At 37.4% G+C, this 23,488-nt stretch overlaps 1 protein-coding gene across 2 annotated transcripts in view; it reads left to right on the top strand.

The window, feature by feature from the left end:
• The window catches only part of LOC109419596 (ABC transporter G family member 20), a 125,590-nt gene that overhangs the window by 92,674 nt on the left and 9,428 nt on the right, over positions 1-23,488 (top strand). For both annotated transcript variants that reach the window (XM_029856499.2, XM_062846002.1), the window contains 3 exons: positions 14,504-14,800; positions 14,906-15,125; positions 15,568-15,959. In XM_029856499.2, the coding sequence (XP_029712359.1) occupies positions 14,504-14,800; positions 14,906-15,125; positions 15,568-15,959 (909 nt within the window). The remainder of the gene's footprint in view (positions 1-14,503; positions 14,801-14,905; positions 15,126-15,567; positions 15,960-23,488) is intronic.

The raw sequence follows: 23,488 nt of genomic DNA, 5'->3' as shown, positions 1-23,488 counted from the left end.
TTCGAGATGTCTCATTTTTTTTCTCAGATTTTTTCCTGAAGTTCCTGTCGAGATTTCTTTGCGGAGTTTCTCGCCAGATTTTATTTGAATTCCCTCGAATATTTCTCCATGAATTTCCTATAAGGTATTTCGTAAGTTATCTTAGGAGACATTCTTAGGAAAACCCGTAGAAGAATCCCTGCAGTTACTTTGGGAGAAATCCCTAAAGGAGTATCCAGAATCTCTGGACAATTTCTGGTAAAGATTCCGGAAAGAATTTTGGGAATAATGCACAGAATATCTGTAAAAACTCTCAGGTGGATCACTGCAAGAAATCCGGTTACACAAGAAACAGCCTGGCTCTGAAAGAATCCAAGAGAAGAATTCAATGAGAAATATCATCAATAAATCCTGTGGAAATCCCAGAAGGCACTCTGGAAAAAAATCTTAGGAGAAAATCCGGGGTAAATTAAGAAAAATTCAGAGAGACATCTCATGACCAACATCGGAAGGAATCTTCTGAGAGAAGTTCCAGGAGATACTCCGAGAAAAATATCAGATAAAACTTCAAAATAAACCTCGCGAAAACTTTTAACAAATTCATGTAGGAGACCAGGAAGAACATCTCGAAGAAAGCCCAAAGCAATGGTTTGAAGATATCGCAGGAAAAAATGAAAGAAATCTCTTTAGGAACTCTTGCAGTAAATTCGTGAAAACTCCTTCAGAAACCCTTGGAGGAACTTTAGTAGAAACCCCAAGAATAATTCCTTTAGCAACTTTGAAAGACATTCTGTGAAGATCTTCTGGGGAAGTCCCAAGAGGAACACCGGAAGGAATCGGGTAAAATTTCCGTGAGGAGTGCCGAAAGAAATTCCACGATTTATCCCGACAGATATTCTTATAGAGTATTCGGAATAAATTCTGGTAGAAATCCTACGAAGATTTCTTTGAGCAAAACACTGGAGGAACTCTGGGAAGAAAAAGCATCCCCGTGAAAAACTCCTGGAGAAATCGGTTGGAATTCAGGAATCCTGGAAGGAATCTCGAAGTATACCTTTCCGGAAAAAAAATCAAAAAGGAATACCAAGAAAAATAGCTCCAAAAAAGCGGAAGGAATTTTATAAGAAATCCTGGGAGACATTCCAGGAGGTATTTTTAAAGAAGTTCCAGAAAGAAATTCTGACGGAATTTCTGGAAAAAATCCTTGTAGCGCAATTTCTATATGGATTTTTACTACCAGGTTCATACGACCCAATGTGCTTTTTTTATCGGAGTAAAATTCCCCTGAGTACTCAAGAGTATTCCAGGGTTTTCCATGTTCAATAAAATTCCCTGAGCATTCCCGGTTTTCCAGGTTTTTCCAGGTAGTAGACACCCTGTATCAAATTTGATTTGGTAAAATGAAATATTTTGCATGAGTCGTTAATTTGGATATTAATTGACCAATTTACCCTTTGTTTGCTTAAAAAATATTTCCATGCCCAATAGCATGCATCCAAAAAAGCCCAAAATCGCATTTTTGCCATATAAATTGAGGTATAGCTCAAAATTGTGACGTGCTGGAGCAAATCTGAGTCCGGATTCGGATTTAGCGGCCCAAAATCTGTCGGAGACACATAAGTTTGCTCTTGAGACAGACCAATAGTTATTTTTTGTTGCGCTGTGTTATTAATACAATTTACGTACAACTTATTTATTCTAGGACAAACTGAGCATCAAACTTCCTCAGCTACCATAGATTACAGTTCAGAACAAGAAAACCCTGACCCATTAGATGCATTTGATGAATCATTCTGTATGAACCCCTTGCTAGTCAATGAAGGTTTTGATATTCACTCATTTGAAAAGAAATAACGCAGTCAAAATTAATTTCCGATAAAAGTTTACTATACTAAGCTTGGAAAGATTTCAACTTCGGACAACGATATCCCTCCAAATTTTTCATCTGACTGTACGTAGTACGCATTTACATAGTAATAAAAGTAGTTTTCTACCCTGAAGTTTGACCTTGCGACAGTTTCGTCTACTACTTTTGTAATTGTACTCTTGTCACTCTCTGTTTTCTTCACCGAACTGTAAAATGATGCTGCCTGACTGTGCTTAACAATCAATCAAATATTCGAATTTTTTTCCTCAAAAATAAAAAAAAAATGCTGGGACTGCTATCGCTTGATGAAAAAAAAGCTTTCAACAGTTTAAACTTTACTGTAACCTGTAACCTGTACTGTTGAAAGTTCCGTTAATATGTTTGATGTGATTTGTGCTTTGTACAAAACCGGTTTGACTATTTTGGCCTTTGAAGTTACTACAATATTTTGATTGCTTGTTGATTTTTTTTCAAACGCGGGACATTTTTACGATTTGAGACGAACACGGGACATTTCGCGGGACATAATTTGTCGCGGGGCATTTGGTCAAAATGCGGGACTGTCCCGCGAAACGCGGGACGTCTGGTCACTTTATTTTAAAATGTTTTCTTCATAAAATTAATTGAAGTGCTTATGTTTGATTGTCATTAAAGTTGTTTTGAAATATAAAACCTTGTACTCATATCATTTGTTTCATGGGCAATTCTCGCTGAGACCGGCCCACTATTTACACCTTGTCTTCAAAAATGTTTATAGTGCCGATTTTCTGAAAGCCCTCGCTAAAAAAGTAAGAAAAATGCATTTGGTTACTCAAATTGATGGGGGGTCCATGATTTACAAAACTGCAGATAACTTTTGATAGGAAAAAAAAGACATCTCTAATTTTTTGATATGTTATGTATAAATGCCTCAGCTTTCAATTGATGCAAAAAATTTGAAAATCGGTGGTTGCCCTCATGGTGAAAAAACTGTTTTGGTATAAAAATCCAAGATGGTGGCCAAAATCAATATGGCCGACCCAACTTTTTATTATTGTAAATAGTAGCTCTATCTTTTCTCTTTTCAACAACAATTCGTTTTGAGGTGGTTTTTGGAGAAACTTTCGGGTTATAACGGTTTAATTGATCCACCATTTGACCAAAATCGAGGGGTCTGCAAAAATTGTTGTGGCTCTAACTAACGGGGTCCATCAATTTGAATAACCAAATGCATTTTTCTTACTTTTTTAGCGAGGGCTTTCAGAAAATCGGCACCTTAAGCATTTTTGAAGACAAGGTGTAAATAGTGGGCCGGTCTCAGCGAGAGTTACCCTCATCACAATGGTAATCAATTCGAGTGACCGGAATTAGGAACACGAATGAACGGAATTAGAAGCAGATTGATTGGAATTAGGAAAAAACACTTGTTATGTTCGGCAGCTACCGTCGTGCGGGGCTTCTTTTAATACTTTTTCATGGTTTTTTTTATTGGTTAATTTATGACATTATACCTCCCAGAGTAGCAAATGGATTTCCAGAATTTTTACATATAATAATCGTGAGTGTGTGTAGGATGTATGCAAAATTTGAACTAATTCCATCAATAAACAAAAAAGTTGTTCATACACCAATTGGTCACATCTCATATACAGTGTATCAAACAATTGTCCGTACAGCAATTTTTGTGTCAAAATAATTTTTCATTCAAATGTTTATAACTTTTTTATACGTCAATCAAACACGCTGAAATTTTTACCAATCATGAATGATATATTAATGTTCCATTGGTGAAATTTTGAGCGAGATCGAGTAAGTTTTGTAAGTGTTCGCAGTTCAGTGTGGAGTGTTTTTGAGATTATGTTAGTATTTGTATCGTGTTTTGTTATAAAATAGTGCAGGTAGTGTCCGTGAGTGTCGTGCAGTTTTCTCCGTCAGTTACTGTTAGTCTAGTCCATAGTTTAGTAGACTACCGTACTACGCCACCATCCACGCTACTTCCGAAACCCACCACCAGAGGGAAAACGAAGTCCTTTTTGGTAGCCTAAAAGGGGTGGCAGATGCTGAACCAAGATGGAAGGAGATATGCACACGAACGGGCTAACGGGCACGACAAACGACAATAGAATGCCTTGGGTCACTGTCCGAATACTGGAGGCCAGTGAACCATCAACCAAAATGGTTGAAAAAACAGTTTTTAAGTGCTGTACCTCTGCAGCAAAGATAGAGAAGTGGAAGACAGAAAGAAGTGAAGCGAAGGACAGCAGAACCCCGCTGTTTTGGGACAGAACTACGGTTCTGTAGAAGATTCAAATCCACCCAACCCCCCCCCCCCCCCCCCCTACGTTGGGATGATCCGGAGAGTTCCGCCGCTGACCGAGTCCGTCAACATACTCGACCGCCGGACACCCAGAAGGGCCTGCGAATGCTGCCATCGACTTGCTTCGCCACCCCGTAAGGCCGCAGAAGAACCGGCAGACACTAGCTGTGCACGCCGCCATCGATGAAGGCCTGAAGGTGTACGCTGTGTGGTGGTGGAAGGTAGAAGACGGGGCCCCGAAGAAGTGAAAGAACAGGTTAGATTAGACTATAAGAATGTGAGAAAGAGGAAAGTGGTAGACGAAGAAGAGGCCGGAAAATTCCGGGAATAAATGTGTAAATGTAATGTGACGTGAATTTTTATGTACGACAGTGCGAAGATTCCCTGCCCGCGAATAACTGGTCGAGAAGCATGCCGACCCTGAGGTGTTGTTTCAGGGAGTCTCAGGAAGGCTCCCCTCTTGAGCTAGTCGGCAGTTACAGTTTTATGAAAGTTATAGAATTTTTAGTAAAATTTAGAAGATTTTTGAACACATTTTTAAAACATTATATCTCAATATGTACTCGATGAAACTTTTTCATTTTTTTTGTGTTACAGCTTAAACCTAAGGTTTTCATATGCAGCTACGTTTGAGGTTTTATAGTGACTTCAAAAAATATGAAAAATGTGCTTATGTAGTTGACGATATTTAAAAAAATACCATATTTTGCACATATAATCTGCCAAACGTTTTCCACCAATAAAAGTGCATTAACTGAACGAAAAATGCATAGGACCTACTCTTCATATGTGGTTCAGTAGGTCCTGTATAAAAATATTACATAAAGAGAGTTTGAAAAAGTTGGCACTTTTATCGATCAAAATATTATAAATTTCCAAACAATACTCTGAACATATATAGATTTTTCATATTTTTTGTAGTGAATATAAAACCTTAAACGAAGCTGCATATGAAAGCCTTAGGTATAAGCTGTATCACAAAAAAGATTGAAAAAGTTTCATCCACTACATATTGAGATATAATAGGGGTACATACTCACTAAACAGATTAAATTGCTACGTAAGCCATGATTTTTTGCTTATTTGAAATGTTTCATGATTTTGCGAATGAAATAATCAAAGATTGCCTTGGTGATCGCAACGTTTAATCAGTTTAATCAGTTTACGCTGTTAAGTGAATCCCCCTAATGTTTTAAAAATGTGTTCAAAAATCTTATAAGTTTTACTAAAAGTTCTATAACTTTCAGAAACTTATTCGATCTCGCTCAAAATTTTACCAATTGAGCTTCAATATATAGTTTATTATTGGTCAAAATTTCAGCGTTTTAACTATAACAAAACTGCATTAACAATTCCAGGGTTATTTGGAAAACTACTTTGTGCCAATACATAGTTTTATTGAAATCATACATGATTTCAATAAAACTATGCGGTTTTAGATGGTTCTGTGCCACCTTTGCTATTATGAGCAGCGTGATATTGTAATACAGTTAGGTTTTTTTTTACGCGGGGGATACGTACCGCGTAAAAATAAAACTCAGTTCAAAATTCAAAAAACCGCGTAAAAAAGTCTCACCATTTCTCGACGAATCATGCAATTAAAGACGATGTTTTTTTTTTTGTATGGAGTTTTCATTTACGCCGCCGCGTTAATGAAAACCGCGTAAAAACAGACCTGACTGTATAGACAACCTTAAAAAAAAGGACCATCAATCCTTTATTTAGGTGAAACGGTCATTTATAATGTATAACGACACAATTATTCGATTGTATATGCTACGTTGATACACCTTGGATGAATTGATCAACCCTTTCAAATTTTTGAACTGTAAAAACAATGCTTACAGAGGAAATGTTCTGATACGTTATATGTATGTATATTTGTTTGATTTGTTCGATGTTTATTCCTAACAAGCAATTAAGGGTCTATTTGAAAAACAATTTCAACTAAATGAAGGGAAAAATATTGCTTCATAAGAGCCCCAAAAACATCAAACAGATTTGAACCATATTTCGAATTTCAAAAATCCATATTCAAAAGTGTCCATAGTAGCCCCGTATTTTAAAAGTACATAGCCCCACACGACGGTATTTTAAAAATCAATGGCGAAATTACATCGTTGTTTATATTTTTCCTCTAATATATAGATACGAAGCATCAATATAGCACATTTCCAGATTTTTATAATTGAATATGAATTTCCTATAGCTCGCACACTTAGAATATCACCTAAAGTGAACGGAATCAGGCGCGGTCACGGTAGTGGAAAGTACTTGTGATTTGATGCTGATTCCCGATAATAAAATACCAGCAAAATATGCAAATGTTACAAATATTCAGTTAAGGGCAGTAGTACTGGAAAGGTTGTTTAGACCTGAGTGTCGCGGACTGACTCAATATGCTCTCTCATCGGGAGCCAAACATTGAAGATGGAGGTTATGTTAAGCCTTGTTGAACCTGTGTGATTGATTGAAGAGTATTGTTATCTAGGAGCTGCGGATATAATCAAAACTGTTATCTCCATTTGCCGCTGTCAAGCCGTTGGAATGCGAGGAGAAGGATAAACATTGTTTTGAGCCTATTTTAGCTAATTTTGTAACAACTATCCATCAAATTTTCCATCGCGAATGGAAAATAATAAACTTTGAACACGACAAATAAATCGGAATAATGATGGATTGATCATGTTTACTTTTTCCGAATAGCGTCGCGACGGCGTGTTTGACAACCGCGGTGAGAGAGGTGGTTGCAAGAAAATTGAACGCTCGTGCGTGTTTACAAGCTGTATGCCGGGAGTGTGTAGGTGTGTGTTAGCTAGCTTGAAAAATAAAACCGTTTCTATTCGCACCACCTAGGTTTAGACTATTAATCTAATCTTATCTAACACAGACGCAGCCAGTATGAGAAAGCATTCAGGAAAATAGCAGGTACGATCAATTTTATTTAACTAATTAACACTACTTCCTGCTTTATTGGTATATTGACCCTACTTGCATCCACCCACGCACTACAACACTTATTAGAAAGACCCATCTTAAAGGGCTATTCCCATTACCCGGGCCGGGACCGTGCCGGGCCCCGGCCATCGATTTCTTACATGCGATTACTATGGCGTGTTTCACATCACACCGTGCCGGGGCTCGGTCAGGTCACGGCCGGGTAAAATGAGAAGCACGTCATAGATATCGTTAGAAATTTTAGGGATTTTCGGCCTTTTCAGTCGGTAAAATCAACGAAATCATTTTACCTCTACATCCGACGGTTTCGGTTGCTTTATTCAGAGGTAAAATAGTTTTCGTTGATTTTACCGACTGAAAAGGCCGAAAATCCCTAAAATTGCTGAGTGCTACAGTCGTAAAGATCTTTCTTGATATCGTTAGAAAGAAATCGATGACCGGGGCACGGCTGGGACTCGGCACGGTCCCGGCCCGGTGAAGTGAGAAGCTATCTGTTAAGGGTGTTTATGTGCGAAGGTAGATGCAGATAGGCTCTACAGAGGCAGGAACATGTTTGCTTACAAAAAGTGGATAGGTCTTATCCAATTTTACGCTAGAAAACATAACTTAACATAACATAACATAACATAAAGAATAAATTGTCAAAACTGCCTCTAATTGATATCAGATTTAATACGATTCATTTGATTTCAAACAGTTAAGTATGTAAAGCTATTCATAGCCGTCGTCCCTTGAAAGGAAAGAAACTGCAAGGAAACGTCAAAGAAAATAAAATACCGTTTCTATAACGGCGACGACGTGATTGGCTTGAAGATAACGATTCCTTACCGCACCATGAACCAGTCATGTATGGGAAGCCATGAAAACGGAATGAAAGTGAAAACGACCTTGACATTGAAATCGGTAATACCAGTTTATTTTTTCGTGTCAGTGATACACGATACATGGATTGCCGCCGAGCCGGTACGAAAAAAAAAATAGGAAACGAATGAAAGAAATCAAAACTGTTTCACTCGATTGGCTATACCTTCGGGTAGTCTGAGCATTTTACACATATAAGTGGTACCGTATAACGGGGTAACTTAGAAAGTGTCATGCATCAAAATGCATTCCACATTTTACGTTATAAAATAAGTATGTAGGAATGATTCTGGTAATCTTTTACTAAGGTATTAATTATTGTTTAACCGGACATTTGTTAAAGTGTCATAAACAATAAAATAAATAAAAAAAACTGGTTGACCTGTCCTGAATATTAATGTGATGTGTGAATAAAATTTGTCTTAAGAATTGTCAGATGGAGAGTAACCGTGATTTCTGATTAAATTTATTATAGTGTGACCCAATTCCGTTTACTCCAAAAATTGGCTTCTTTACTCAGTGTTGAGATTTCATATTGTGAATCTGCAAATTTGGGCAGGAAATCGTTCCAAAGTCCGCGTAACGCCATTCCTCCCATACAAATCTAAAACCACGCAAACCCACTAGACGGTGGCCTTAAGCTGCAATCTAAATTTTCATGAATATTGGTGCCCGGGATCCTACTTCAAAAAAAAACCCGTCTGAAGTTTGTTTAACCTCTCAGGACGCGCGCCATCAAGCTACCGAAACTGCACCGCGCTCGCGCTGTATACGACGAGCGAGGTTTTTTTTGGTAGTGTTGTACTTTTTTACAACAGCACGCGTCCTGAAGGGTCAAGAGCGTTTTGTTGCATAACCCCTCGTCGGATTTTGTACCGTGCCCAGCTGGCAATACCAAAAGATCTCTTTGAAAATGATTATAGGTATCAAAATAAAAATCCAAAAAACTTAAATAATAACTAACTCTATCATTATAAGGGCAAACCAAGGACAACATATTTTCAAATGTAGAACAACTGGATCAGTTGTTATCAAGTTATTGAAAAAATGGTTATTGAGATGATCAATATAAATCGAAGATTAGTGTCGACTTGATGAAAAGTTGCTGGAGGCGCGGCTGGAAATTGAATCCATGATCATCCGCTTATAAAGTGAATGTGTGATCTCCGAGACCACGAGTCTACGCCTACGCAATGCGTAGTACGCATTGCATTGGAATTGTTCCCGAAGGGAATCCAGATGTTTGAAGCAGCCGACTATTTTTCAGCGATGCTCAACTGCAAATTTTATAACCAATTTACAAACAAAGCAACTCTGGAACACCTTTTTTGGAAATACTTCTATAAAAAACTGATTCACTGTCGACTTCTCCATCTTCTTACGATGATCACTATTATATCGAAATATAATATAGGCTTCTATGGTAATTTTTCACAAAATTGGCCATAATTGAGGAACAAAAAAAGTACTTTCCAAAATTTTAAACGATTAAAGCTTATAAAATTGCCTAATCATTTTATTTTTTTTTTGCAGTTTTTCCGGATTTTCTTTATATATTTTTTCAACGGTGGAAAATTTTGTGGAAAACTTTTTCCACTTCATATTTTTTTGGATTTTTTTTCATTTTCATAAAAAAAATTGTTTCTACGATGCTTCATCCTTGAGTTATGATTTTTCAAAGAAAAGGCTTATATGGCACATTTGGACATAACTCCATAACTCAAAAACGAAAAAAAGTGCATTCCAAAAATATCAGTGATCAAATCTTATGAAATTACCTTCTCAAAAATATTCTCTGAAAATTTCCCACGAGTTCGGGCATAGTTTTTCCGGCTTTTCTTTACAAACTTTCTGAACTGTGGAAAATTTTGTGGAAAACTTTTTTCAGTCCATATTTTTTTTGGATTCCTGAGAAAATTTGCTTTCATTTTCTCAAAAAAAAATTGTTTCTACGGTGTTTCGTTGTTGAGTTATAATTTTTCAAAGTAGTGCCAGGGGAAGACAAAAAAATTCCACCTGACTCCTGATTTGACTTCAGCCGCTGAATCTGCAATTTCTTTTTCCGGAGCATCTCCGCTTGCCATGCCCTTTGTTCTTCTTCTTCAGCGCGCATCTGCAGCTTCAACTCCATTGCTCGAACGAACGCTGCACTTCACTTCACTATATTTTTTCAGCAGCTGCATTTCCGCCTCCAGCTCCTCGTACGGCCGCTTTTGCTTTTCTTCCAGTGTTAGATGCAAAATAAGGTGCAGTTAGGTGAGTTGACGCTAGATTTGTCAGATTTGCGCCGTTTTTTTACGGGTGCGAGCCTGTTTCTTGGCGTTTTTCTGCTTCTGTTGATATTCTTGGGATTTTTTCTGACAAGGCTTGCTTTGGCAGAACCACGTTTTCGGTAATTTGCCTTCAAAACAGTAATGGAACCATTTCGAGCAACTATCAAATCCGAACATCTCTTTATCATATCCCATGTAACAATTCCATTGCTGATTGGTTTTGTTTGATTTTTATTAGGGTTTCATTACAGCAATAAGTAAAACTCACAGTTTCATGTCTACTTTTATGAAAACCATTGATGAAATGTTTGATAGTATACTTGAAGATATCCCAAGTAACAATCAGCATACCTCGAAGGTTTATTCATGTTTTATCCTGGTTTTGTACGAGCATGTGAAAAAGCTAGTTGTTCTTTATTAGTTTTATGTGGTAGTTTTTTACTTTGCACCTTTGGCATTCCATAAAACTATCATATAACTTCTACTATAAACATGTTCATTTAAAGACTAGCAAGTAGTCATGGATTGGTTTTATCGCTTATTATATACCATTTCAATAAAACTTTCATTTGCGGTTGTTGTCGGAGAGATTTTTTTTTTTGGTAAATATATACACAAAACTGTGAGGCATTGCATAAAACCAACAAAAGATTTCGTGGCCGTATCATAGACCAAGAAATGCTGTGATAAAACCGTTGATTCTATCATAAGCTCAGTTATGACCACCTTAGGAAGGTTAGCCCTATTGGAGAAATCATCAGGAACACAGAGTTTTATCAGAAAAATATGTCGCCTAGCCGGGATAATTTATGTGAATAAAGAAAAATCATTACGCAATTTTATGATTTCACGTACAGCGCTTAAGATCAAACTTAACGATTCAACACGTTTCCGTCATATTATCTTCAGAAAAATTACATAATGTTTTTTAAACTCCGCTATGTCGAAAAAACTTTTTTCACGCCCAATTCCACCGAGTAAATTAAATTCATTTAATTTCCTATTAATGTACGGTTTGTGAGGCGCACTTATTTATTATCATTATCACAGTCACATTCACCATTCCCGGGGCATGTCTCCTAACACATATTAAATAGAAAATCAAATCTCAATTCCAGATCGGCATCTTTCCAATTCATGGCTGGATAAACAACCAAGCATAATTTATTCTGATGATCGAACATTTATAGTGAAAAATAATCAAAATAAATACTTGACAAGTCAGAATATGGTTTTATTTAGAAGGTTGATAAAACTATGATACAACCTGAAATCCTAAGCCGGTTTGCATACGAAGTCCTGTAGATCATAATTAGGCTGGGCCAACTGGCCAGATCGTAGACTTTTGAAGACATAGAGGAGCTCGAGAGTAATTTCAAGTCGGCATCAATGGTTTTATGGTTATGGTTTTTGAATCGCTAAAAAACTTCGATAAAATCAAAAATTTTACTTGGAATATCCATAAAGTCAGATTTTAAGAGTAAACAAAACTCTCCGATATGTAAACCTTCTGGCATTCATTATTACCACAATAAAACTGCTCAAACTCTCAACAGATGGCGATCCGTTTGATTAGTAACGACATCTGTTGGTACAAAAGTAGAAACTAAGGCACTGCTAGGTTTATTGTGTTTATCATAAAAATAAACTTGCTTTCGTTTTATTTTCGCTAATTATGGTCGTCGCCATATTGAAGAATTAGCTGACGGGAATGGAAAATAGTTAATTTTGCTCAAATAAGCAATGAATAGATAGTTTGCCGCCATTTCCATTACATGCTCACATAAATAAACTCTCTTAGCTGAGTTTTCTTGTGATTCGAGATAGTTTTACTAAATTAACAAATTGATTAATTTCATTGCAAGATTCTGATAATATTCATTATTTTCGAAGCGCATTAGTTTTGTGTTTCTGTAACCCCAATATTCACGGTAAAATTAAATGCGCATAAGCCCACCAACACAATAACTACTAAAATATTACTTTGAAATGATTGTTTACGAATGTTGTATCCTCCTGATCTTTACGTGCCATCGAAGAAGCTTCTCTGCATCAAGATACAGCTCAAGATCTGTCATAGTTTTTGTTGAAAAAAAAAACAACAATTATCTAACCTCTTTTCGAGAATGGAACATTTTTCAACTAGGTTTTCAAACGGTTTTAATGCTAACCTCTCCAAGAGTGGTCCACTTAGCCGGAAGATGCTCTTAAAGAGGTTACCAAGAGGTTTTGATGTATAAATCAGTTTTATTGTATTGTTTAATTGGTCATGAAGATCTCTTAGTGTCTAGTCTACACTAGCACAGCCGTCACTTGGAAGAATCCTGGAAAATGATAAAATCGACTACGTTTATCATTTTTCTTGTCATTATAAATATTTGCAAAGTATCGAGGTCATGAAGATCTCTTATAGAGCGGAACAAAACTTAAAATGTTACTAGGGATGTTGATAGGCCACAGATATCACACGGAGTTTCTGTGCGAACGAAGAGGGTTTGATCTTGTACAGACTCGGAATCACAACGCTGGAATAAGCAATAATTCCATTTTTGAACAAATTTGTAAAGGTAAACAAACCTAAAGGACCACTATTGAGGAGGTCCAATTTGACATGGCAAGAGAATACAATATACCCAAAAGTAGACCCCAACAACCCAATAGTAGACCCCAACAACCCAATAGTAGAGCCCGGGGGGAACACTAAAAAATAATTTAAAGCATATTTTAAATGAATATGTTATGAGAAATATAAGGAGCACTTGTACGATTTGATTTTATGTACAATAATGTGTAGGAAAGACATAGAATCGTTGACAAAGAAAGGCAATTTAATTAGGATATCATACTGTTTTCACGATCAGAGCGGTTTTCAGCTACTCAGGTTCCACTATTGCAGGGGTTCCCAAACTTTTTGCTACCGCGGCGCCTTTTGAAATTTTCAAAAATGTCGCGGCGCACCAACAACTTTTTATAAAGAACTAGCTGTACCCGGCAAACTTTGTCTTGCCTACTGCGTTTTTGACGTTTCATGTTTCTATCCAAGACCAAGTCCCCGTTCAAAATGTATGAAAACCCGATTTTCAAAAATTCTCAATTTTTCCATGTTTTAGGCCTCATAAACCTTCCTTGGGTGAAAACTAACAGAACAAAACTTCGACGACCCAAATCGGATCACCCGTTCGCAAGTTATGCGCGGTCCCACGTATGCCACTGCATTTTTATATATATAGATTTTAATAATTTTTACAACTTCAGTTAAAAATTTCATATATAAATCGTTAAAAAATCTTTCAATGCCATATTTTCTTATAATTGAAATAATAGATTTTTAAAATGCTTCTTAAAGAAAAATTGTTTGAAGATTCACAGAACTTTACAAACACAAGAACAAACAAACACAAATTTGAGGTTTCTGGAGGACTGTATTGCAAAGCTTTTAAAATTGTTAAATAAAGTATGTACGTAGATCACCAAATTTTGGGGAAAATATATACAAAAATGTTCAGAAGCTGTCAAGACGGCTGACAGTGACGGTTTGGGTCATTTTTTCATATGCGGAGGAACACAATTTTTGAGTTGACGGTTTTCAGAATCATGGACAAAATCAACATATAAATTGTCACAGATTGTTTTATGATAAGTGGTATATGATAGTGATGTAAGTAAAAATATCGTCTCAGAACGTTTAAGGCAGCACGAAGACCTGGAGATTGACAGTAATTATAGATGACAATATTATGGAAAGAACTTCAAAAAGTTTGTTGAAATATTAACTTTGAATTACAAGCCATTGATAAAATCGAAAACTAAGCAGAATGAAATGAAAAGCTTAACCATTTGAGAGTCTTTACAAAAATTTTCGAAATTTTAATTATTTTGTAAAAATCTAGATGTTTCATGATAATATTAAAAATTCCGGAAAACAGTCATGGACTTTGGAATGTTTACTTTTTAATTGAAAATTTAGAAGAGGGAAAACCACTTAGAGTGACTTTATTTTGAAGTCTTTCTCAAAAAGGCAGGACATTGGTATAAAATACAAAAAAAAACTGTGAGGTGACACTAGTTTTGCTAAATAAAACACAAACAACAAGAAATATATTCTGCCTTCAATAATAAGTTTATTCTTTGTGTTTTGGCTCAAGAGCCTGCGGCGCACCTGAGAGATGTTCACGGCGCACCAGGGCGCCGCGGCGCACAGTTTGGGAAGCACTGCACTATTGTTATCGTGTAAACATTTTTAATTTGATTTTTTGTTTTTTTTTTCAGATATGGATTGCTAGGAGCTTCAGGATGCGGAAAAACAACACTACTTTCATGCATAGTGGGGCGAAAATTTTTGAACAGTGGCGAAATTAGTGTGCTGGGAGGCACACCTGGAACACCCGGATCTGGAGTACCGGGGCCAAGAATTGGATATATGCCACAAGACATTGCCCTTGTAGAAGAGTTTTCCATCAAAGAAACGATTTATTACTTCGGACGAATATATGGCATGTCGACGGAGAAAATACGAGAGCGATATAAATTACTCAAAGAGCTACTAGAGCTGCCATGCGATGATCGGTAAACTACGAACATAAAAAATGAACCCAAATGACAGTGTCGGGTCGTGACAAAGATGGGAGCAGTCGATACTCATCAAGCACGTTCTCCATAATCTTGTTTCAGACACGTCGGAAATTGCAGCGGAGGTCAACAGAGACGAGTTTCTTTCGCAGCTGCCATGGTCCATGAACCAGAACTGTTGATCTTGGATGAACCGACCGTTGGTCTTGACCCGTTGCTACGGGAGCGAATATGGCACTATTTAGTCGATACGACAAGTACAAGCAAATTGGCTGTGATTATTACTACGCACTATATCGAGGAAGCAAGACAGGCTTCTTGTGTAAGACTGCGGAATAATTTATGAAAATTTGTTTCATACGGTGGTCCAAACGGCGTTTTGTTGAACGGCATTTGGTTGAGTTGTCCATTTCATAGAATAGGCGTTAAAAAAAGTTATAGCGTTTTTCAGCAATTACCGATATTTTAAGAATGTATCTCTGGGACCTTCTCTTGAAATCAAAGATGAAACCTCTCAATGAATAAACTCAACGAGTTGCCTATAAGCAATTTGGGGCCTCACTAAGCCGATCGACATTGTGATTGATTTGACTATCAACCAAATGTTTGAACCTTCTGTTCTGCCAATTGAATTTAATCATAATGTAGGATCTGCTCCTACTATGAGTGAATTCCATGAAGTACTCAACTCAACTTAATGCCTCAAGTGGATGTCAACTTTACTAAGTTAGGAACCTTAACTTTCAAATGATAATCTTTTCCAGATTGGCTTGATGCGGAATGGCATTCTGCTGGCAGAAGATACTCCCATCAATATTATGGAGCGTTTCAATTGTACAAATCTGGAAGATGCCTTCCTTACACTTTGCCAAAAACACGGTCCCTCCGAGGAGGCTGACCGAACTACACATGAGTCACATACCATACGTAGCATAAAATCTATAGATACAATAGAGGACGTTGGATCCGATATCAAGAAGTCTATCCCGCCACTGTCGTCACCAACTAATGAAAAGAAAGAAATCAGTAAAAGCCTGTACGAAGAAAGTGGAAAACCGATTACGAAAACCATAAAAGAAGTTTTGAGCTTTACGACGAAACGAAGAATGAACGCATTGCTATCGAAAAATTTCCTCCAAATGATCCGGCAACCTGCGTAAGTATGTCTTTTGTACGTAATAATCTTCTTCGCTAGTTCAGTCTGATACAAACATATCTATATCTATATCATCAATCTGACCACTGAACTTGAACCATCGAAGACACACTCAAGCAAAGAGCACTATTGGCCAATATATGAAACCAAAACCAGAGTAGAGCGATATTTGGTGATTAATGACAAATTTAACTAAAACTTAACTACCTGATGCTCAGAATAAAACACGTTGGTGTAACAATGACTTTCATAATTGAGTTTTTCAGTAATCTATCGTTTCTTATTTTAAAAAATCTCAATTTTTCTTCAAATCATAAATGGCGACTTTTTTTCCTGCATTGTGTCATTATGGTTCACATTAAAACGGTAAAAACAATATACTCTTCGTCTTGCCACTAACTACATAAAGCTCTGCATTGGTTTCATATTTCTCTTTTTTCTATTAGCAGGTACTTAACAACGCGATCTACTACTTGTATGACTATGACGCAAACAACAGATTTATAAACATTCTTAGCTAACACAAGCTTCTATTACAGATTTTATAGTCTAGTCTACACATATACAGTCATTCATTGAAAGAATCCTGGACAATGATAGAAACGCCTATTTAGGTAGCTTGTCAGTATTAATGGTTGCACATTGGAGATGCATTACTTTACATTATCTCGTACCAATATGTTGGGGGTTTGGGTAAGCAAAATACGTAAAAATTGTACGAGTTACGTTGCTGTAACGACATCCTCTGGTCCTTAGCTCCCTGGGACGGAGCTCAGGCATTTCCATCGTGTGTTTTGGCTAGTGATAAAAAATGTTTCAAAAATGTTATTTGTTTTTTTTGCCAATTTCAGTGAATCTAGTATGAAATACTATCACAAATCATCATAACTAGCTCATACAGGGGATGGCCAAAATGTTTGGGATAGACAATTTTTTATTCTCTCACAGAAAAGTTCAACAAGCTGTAACTTTACATAGAGTGCATAAAAAAGTTGACTGTTTGTCAACCTACTATATGTGCGTGCATCATTGTTACAAATTTCAGCTCGATTGGTTAATCTGTCATGAAGTTACAACCGTTCTGGTAAAATGCTATATTTTAAACAACTAATTTTTGAAATGTCATATATCGGAAACCAGTGAATCGAATTGCATGAAAATTTCAATGTTTATCCACAACATATTGATGCTTTATACGACGTTATAAAAAGTAAAATTTTCTCACGACGAATAAAGTTATACCGGTTTGACACTTTTACCCATGTAGAGGAAAATAATACAAATTTACAATACCACACAAAAATTACTAAATGTGTTCTTCCTGTAATTCAAATAGGCTCTTATATATTTTATTAGAGATATCTTGAGAACAGAAGTAGAAAATCTTTGGATATCAAAACTAAAATTTAAAGACATTGATATAAAAAATACATTTTTTTGAGAAAGATCCGAAAAGTGTCAACCTATGATAACTTTTTTAACGTACAAAAAATACCTATTTTAATAACTTGTGCAGCCCTAATATATTGTTGATAAACGTTCGATGTTTCATTCAATTTGGTTCACTGGTTTCAAAAATAAGTTGTCTAAAAAATAGTTTTTATTATTATTATTATTATTATTATATTTTATTAAAGAAACTTTACCAAATAAGTAGGCATTCGAGCTCATGTCCACTAAAAAATAGTGTTTTACGAGAACGGTTCTAACTCCACGAAATATTACCCAATCGAGCTCAAATTTATACCAATGATGCTTATATAATAGACAATGATATAATGACAATATAATGAGTAACGGTTTGAGACTTTTTGAAGCACTCTATGAAAAGTTACAGCACGTTGAACTTGTTTGTGAGAAAATGAAAGTTGCCTATCCCAAACATTTGGACCACCCCCTGTATTCATGTACCGACTTTTCAAACCCTCTAAGCAGAATACCCTCTTCAAATGAGTGTAATCAGTTTTGTACCTCTTAATTACGCCCTCTTTTGCTTATCCTTTGACAGATACTCGTATTTCGACTACCACTTGTAATCTTCCTCAGTATCAACACACAAATTGATTGTTGATGCTCGTGGATGAACATTCGCACAATAAATGCTGGAAATGAAAAATGGCATAAAATTTAAGTTCATGAGATTCCGTGACATTTGTATCTCTGGATCTGACCCTTCTTCCTAGGCTTAATCGCTTCTACTCGATGTACACTAGTACATTTAGTTGGTACAAGCGGTTATAAGCAATTTATATTCCCCTGCAAACTTAATTATATCTTATTCATGGGAGGCACATGCGCAATGTACGAATAGCTAGGTTTTTTATTAGTACTTTTCACTACGGCGCAAAGAGTGTAAAAACAAGCATTTACCACAGTTCCACTTTCCGGTACCTACATGAATTGATAGCATCGAATTCCAACACCGTTAAGTAATTTCCTACAAATCGTTTTGCAATTAGCTATCCACATAGTGAATCGTGAGATTGCATGTCGTTTTCTATTGTTCTAGCCATCCATGCCCAACGTATGCATACATTTAACCGCACCATTTTAGTAGAAAACAAGTGCTTTGATTAGAGCATATATAGCTTTTCAGTTTATCGATTCAACTATTTATTATGTGATAATGCATGCAATGTTATATGAGTCGTCAATCTTCTAAAATCATGAATGACCATGGGTTCAGCCAGAGAGGGCAGAGGGACACGTGGCTTCTTCCTAGTCATTCTCAAATATTCACATGTATTTTGAAAATTAGTTCAGTTTTTTTATATGATGATTTTTCAAATTTTAGAATTTGGTCTTGCAGATTTTATTCAATGCCAGGCTCCAAGAAATTGACAATTTTTTTTTTGGAAAATGTTACCACAAATATCATTACAAGTTTCTCTAATGGTTTTGTTACAAATTGCTCTAATAACTGCACCAGCTATTTCTGCAAAATTTTGTTAGGATTTTTGCATCTACTTTACTTGGATTTTTTTTAATAGCACATCAAGATCACCTGTGTCACTGTCGGGCCTTTCCGTAGCCGAACGACTTCGGTGACCACCTTCGTCTTGTTCGTGATCTTATCCAGGTTTTGATTTTTAAAGTAGCTCGGCAGAGAGAAGCCTTCCTAAGAATCTCTTTCGCCAAACATTTGTGGGTTTTATTGTGCTTGAGCTCGAGGATTATTCTACCTGTACGAGTATGTAGAATACTGCGTACGTCGGCTCCAAGATCCATGAGCTTTGCATCACTCCACATCGCCTTCAAGTCCTCTGAATATTTAAAAACGTCCCTCTTATTGATGACGAGTGCGTCACCCTTCTCACGCTTGGCATCTGCTGGCCTACCTCTCCTTGGCTTGGTTTAAAGACACCTGTTCTTTTCTTTTGCCTGTTCGCTTAAATCCAGGGGTCGTCTTTCCCCTAAGCCGCCCCAAATTTGGTGGTTGAGGACCGTTGCTTTCTTCGACCCGGGATGGGCCGGCAGTTTCAGGCCCACCCTTCCCAGTATTCCGGGACGTCTGACTGGGGTCCGACTTGCTGGCATTACTGCCCTTCACTTTCGAGGTTAACAATCTTCTTGCGAGCGCCACCTGCTAGCCATGCCTTACATGCTTCTACGATCGGTTGTCGTAATCATCCTATCTGGCGTACCCTAAGGGCTACCCCGGAATTTGAAGGCCAACGTTGACTAACGAAGTCTCAACAAGGCCTGCTTGGGTTCCTTACTGATGTTCGACTTCGAGGACGCAAACTTAATGATGGAGTCCGGCTGCTATACGCAACCATCTTTATGGCACAAATTTCACCTCTTTTCTTGTAGATGTTCCTCATCAGCCCGGCGCGCTAGTTGGAGAGAAAATAGGGTTCACTCCGCTGGCACTTCGCTCACAGCTACCTCCTCCTGTCTTTGCTCGCCTTAGAGTAGACCTAGCTCACATGCCTCTCGTGAAGGGTAACTTTACCACTACCGCTTCTGACTGTTTTCTGAGTGTTGTTATTCAAGGTCGTTATGGGATCCTACTTGTAGCACGGGAAAAATGTGCCACTAACCCAGCGCCCTGCATTAACGCCGTAAGAGACACCGTGTTTGGTAGACTCTTACCATCGAAACAACTGATTCGCAGTACTATTCTCAGTCTGCTGAACATGGCATGCGACTCCCTTCATGCTGAAATGTTGGAGTGTTTTCGGGAAATGATTGTACAAGTAGAGTGCTCACGTTGGTGTATGGATTGGATACCAGGTGTAAGGAGATAGATGATGCGGTATTGTTCGATGTTGTTGTATTGCTGACTGTACCCCAAATTGGACTGACACAATAGTGTGCACACACCTTCAAAGTGTGATTGCAGCGCAGGGTCACGTCGGATCGAGTTGAGGTCTTCGGTGCACTTATTCCTCGTAAATGAAGGAATAAGTGCACCGAAGACGTCGAGACGATCCGAGGTAAATGCGCACTGGCGGCTGTTCGGGCTTGAAAGAAGTTGATCATCAATATTAATTTCTATTCCCGATCAGCCTAGATATCCGTGTAGTGTCGGTAGCAGTTCCTTCAACTGGCTAAGAATAACACTACGGACCGTCTGTTCCGGTGGTAAGAGTCCACTAACAGGTGACCCCTAATTCATGGTGTCAAGCGGCTTAATGCGTACCGTGCCTAGGAATGAATGGTTAGGGGGGTCTAATAAAAACCTAGCCGCTAACGGTGCCTGTGGAGTACCAGGGCACCCTCCACAGTATTTTTGCCCTTACTGTGTTAAACGGAGCAATGACGCAGTGGACCTAATTTGTCTCCGGGATAATCGGCTACTTTTCTTAAGTCTCAATTCCGAGTGGGTAAATGTATATTTTCATGACTGGAATCAAGTTTGTACAGGTAAACCTTCATCACGCAAAAGGTGCTTCTGCTGTGTTGAGTCGAAGGTTTAAAAAAGAAGGGCTGGAAGTGGCGCTAATTCAAGAGCCATGGTCCAATAAACGAAAGATTCTTGGTGTTCTGACACAAAATAGTAAACTATTTTATGATGAGCAACAAGATTCTCCCAGAACTGCTGTCCTAGTACGTAAAACGTTAAAATGTTATCCTATTACAGAGTTTATCAGAAAGGACATTGTTGCGGTCATGGTAGAGGTACCAACCACTAGGGGTAAAACTGAGATCGCTGTGGCTTCAGCTTACTTTCCTGGTGATGTTCCTGAGGTACCTCCTCCTGAGATCGCATCATTTGTTCAATTCTGTAAAGAAAACAACAAATCGTTCATCATTGGCTGTGACGCCAATGCGCATCACACGGTTTGGGGTAGTACGGATATTAACAGTCGAGGTGAGTCACTATTAGAGTATCTGTCTTCGAACAATATAGACATTTGTAATAATGGTGATAAACCAACTTTCTTAAATGCAATCAGACAAGAGGTCTTGGATCTAACACTGTGCAACGCTGCAATCTTTGACAAGATCACAAACTGGCACGTGTCAGATGAGATTTCTCTATCTGATCATTTTTTTTTTCTAGGTTTCTAGCTGCACTCTGAATAGAGTTGAAACCTCTACACTAGACCCGAAGATAGAAAAGAGTACGTAATCTTTCAGATGCAGTTTGCCAGCCGTACGCGGAAAATGATATCCATTAAGACACTGTTGCCTACTGACTCAGAAAGTTACGGTAGAAGGTTGGAAAGTTTTCAATTGGTCAGTCAGTCAGGATTTGCCTATGTAGTGTTATGGTCACACGGTTTGTGTTTGTCGTCTTGTTCGATTTTGTAGTATGGTTCAATATGTTTTTCTTCTCGTTAAGTCAGTTGTATGTTTGTTTGTTTTTTTCATCGAATCGATCAAACCCTGTATGTTAAAATATAGTCGATCCTGTGTCAAATTGTTTTTTTTTTTTTACTTCTCTGTGTTCATCTCTTGTGTTCTTAAATTGTCATCGGTGCAAAACCCACATAAACATGCAACTGAACTTCTGATATTTTTCTGTTGGTGTCAAAATACCATCTAAGAGATAAACAAAAATACGTCAAGTTGGTCAGTTGATTACAATAAAATTTTAAAATAATAAAGATTGCTTGTCAACTAGGGTGCGGGAACCGGTTTTGGCCAGTCTAAGGAAAATCATTTTTATAAAAATAACCAATAATCCTATGAAAACAACCAATGCGTCAAATAAAAGGTTTCAATCTATATTTTGAAGGGAAAATGCAGAAATCAAGCCAATACTTGATTTTTGTATTAAAAGTGGCACTGGCCAAAATAGAAGCTCTGCCGCAGTTTTGGCCATATTCTTAAGTTTGGTTTCTATTTTGGCCAATCACGTGTATTTCTTATGGGAGTGGCCAAATTAGAAGCACCCTGGCCAAAATAGATGTATGAGAGCAGATTTTTTAAGGAAATATATTTTTTTCTTCCAGTTTTTAATCAAAATGTGTGGTTTTCACAGCTGTAATCATCATATTGTATTAGGATCTATTAGTAAAAAATAAATGTACGCGGGTTTAGATCGCGACAGGCTCAATACCGCACTATGGCCAAAACTCCGGACTGGCCAAAACTGAAGCTTCTACCCTATTATGTATTCGTCCCCCTACAAATACTATGAAAAATGTTCAAATTCGTTCAATTGTCCTATCGGTCCTACCTAGATAAACCATGTCATTTTCTCAAGCGTAGCCTAGAAATGTCAACCTAGTCATACACAAGTAACGTTGTTCAGTTAATAAAAAGCAGTCAGTTTTTGTCCAAAATGTCACGTCGAACGCATTGACGTCAACAATGCGTTTAAGTGTTCGCACGTTAGCTTCGAATCTATCAGCACAATTAAGTGCTGCAAATCTCCTTCCCACTATTCATTCTTCGGTCGATTTTAATTGCTTTATTTAAAGAAAATATGACCAACTAACATTCTAAAAATTCGAAAAAGCGACTATGGCATTAATGAATTACTAATCAAAAGCAACCGAGAAACGTGGGAAATAGAGCCCAAACAACATTTTGAAGTCAGCTGGCTGTAAAAGGTTCCAAAACCTGTCACAAATCCTACAATACTTTTATTAGGATTTGTAACGATCATCAAAGCCTTCTTAAATCCAACCGACTTGGAACTATTGCTTGGGAATAGACTCTAATGAGCCCTGGCGGATCCTCCATGTTTATCGAGCATGTCTGATGCATATGATCAGCCATACTCCATCTGCAGCAGCCGGTTCGTGATGAACCGTTGGAGGCGCATTAAAGTGTTAAAAAGGTGATATGTTTCACTAAAGAACATTACATTACAATAATCAAAATGAAACTCCTTCACTTTAATACCGTCAACCCCTGCGAACTTGGCCAGGGCTGCGAACTTGGCCAGGGAGATTTCTCTATCTGATCATAAACACATAATCTTCAATTGGAGCGGTGGAGATTATTCTAGAACTGCATTTAGAAATCCCAGGAAGACAAACTGGGATCAATATGTGGAATTGTTGAATTCGCATTCATTTACAATGGAGGAAACTATCGATTCAACCCAAAAGTTGGAATCATTTTCTCAA

Source organism: Aedes albopictus, chromosome 1 (genome assembly GCF_035046485.1).
Source record: "Aedes albopictus strain Foshan chromosome 1, AalbF5, whole genome shotgun sequence".
In the NCBI taxonomy this organism is placed as follows: domain Eukaryota; kingdom Metazoa; phylum Arthropoda; class Insecta; order Diptera; family Culicidae; genus Aedes; species Aedes albopictus.
Note: the sequence above shows the minus strand (reverse complement) of the source record. Positions and strands in the feature narration are given on the sequence as shown.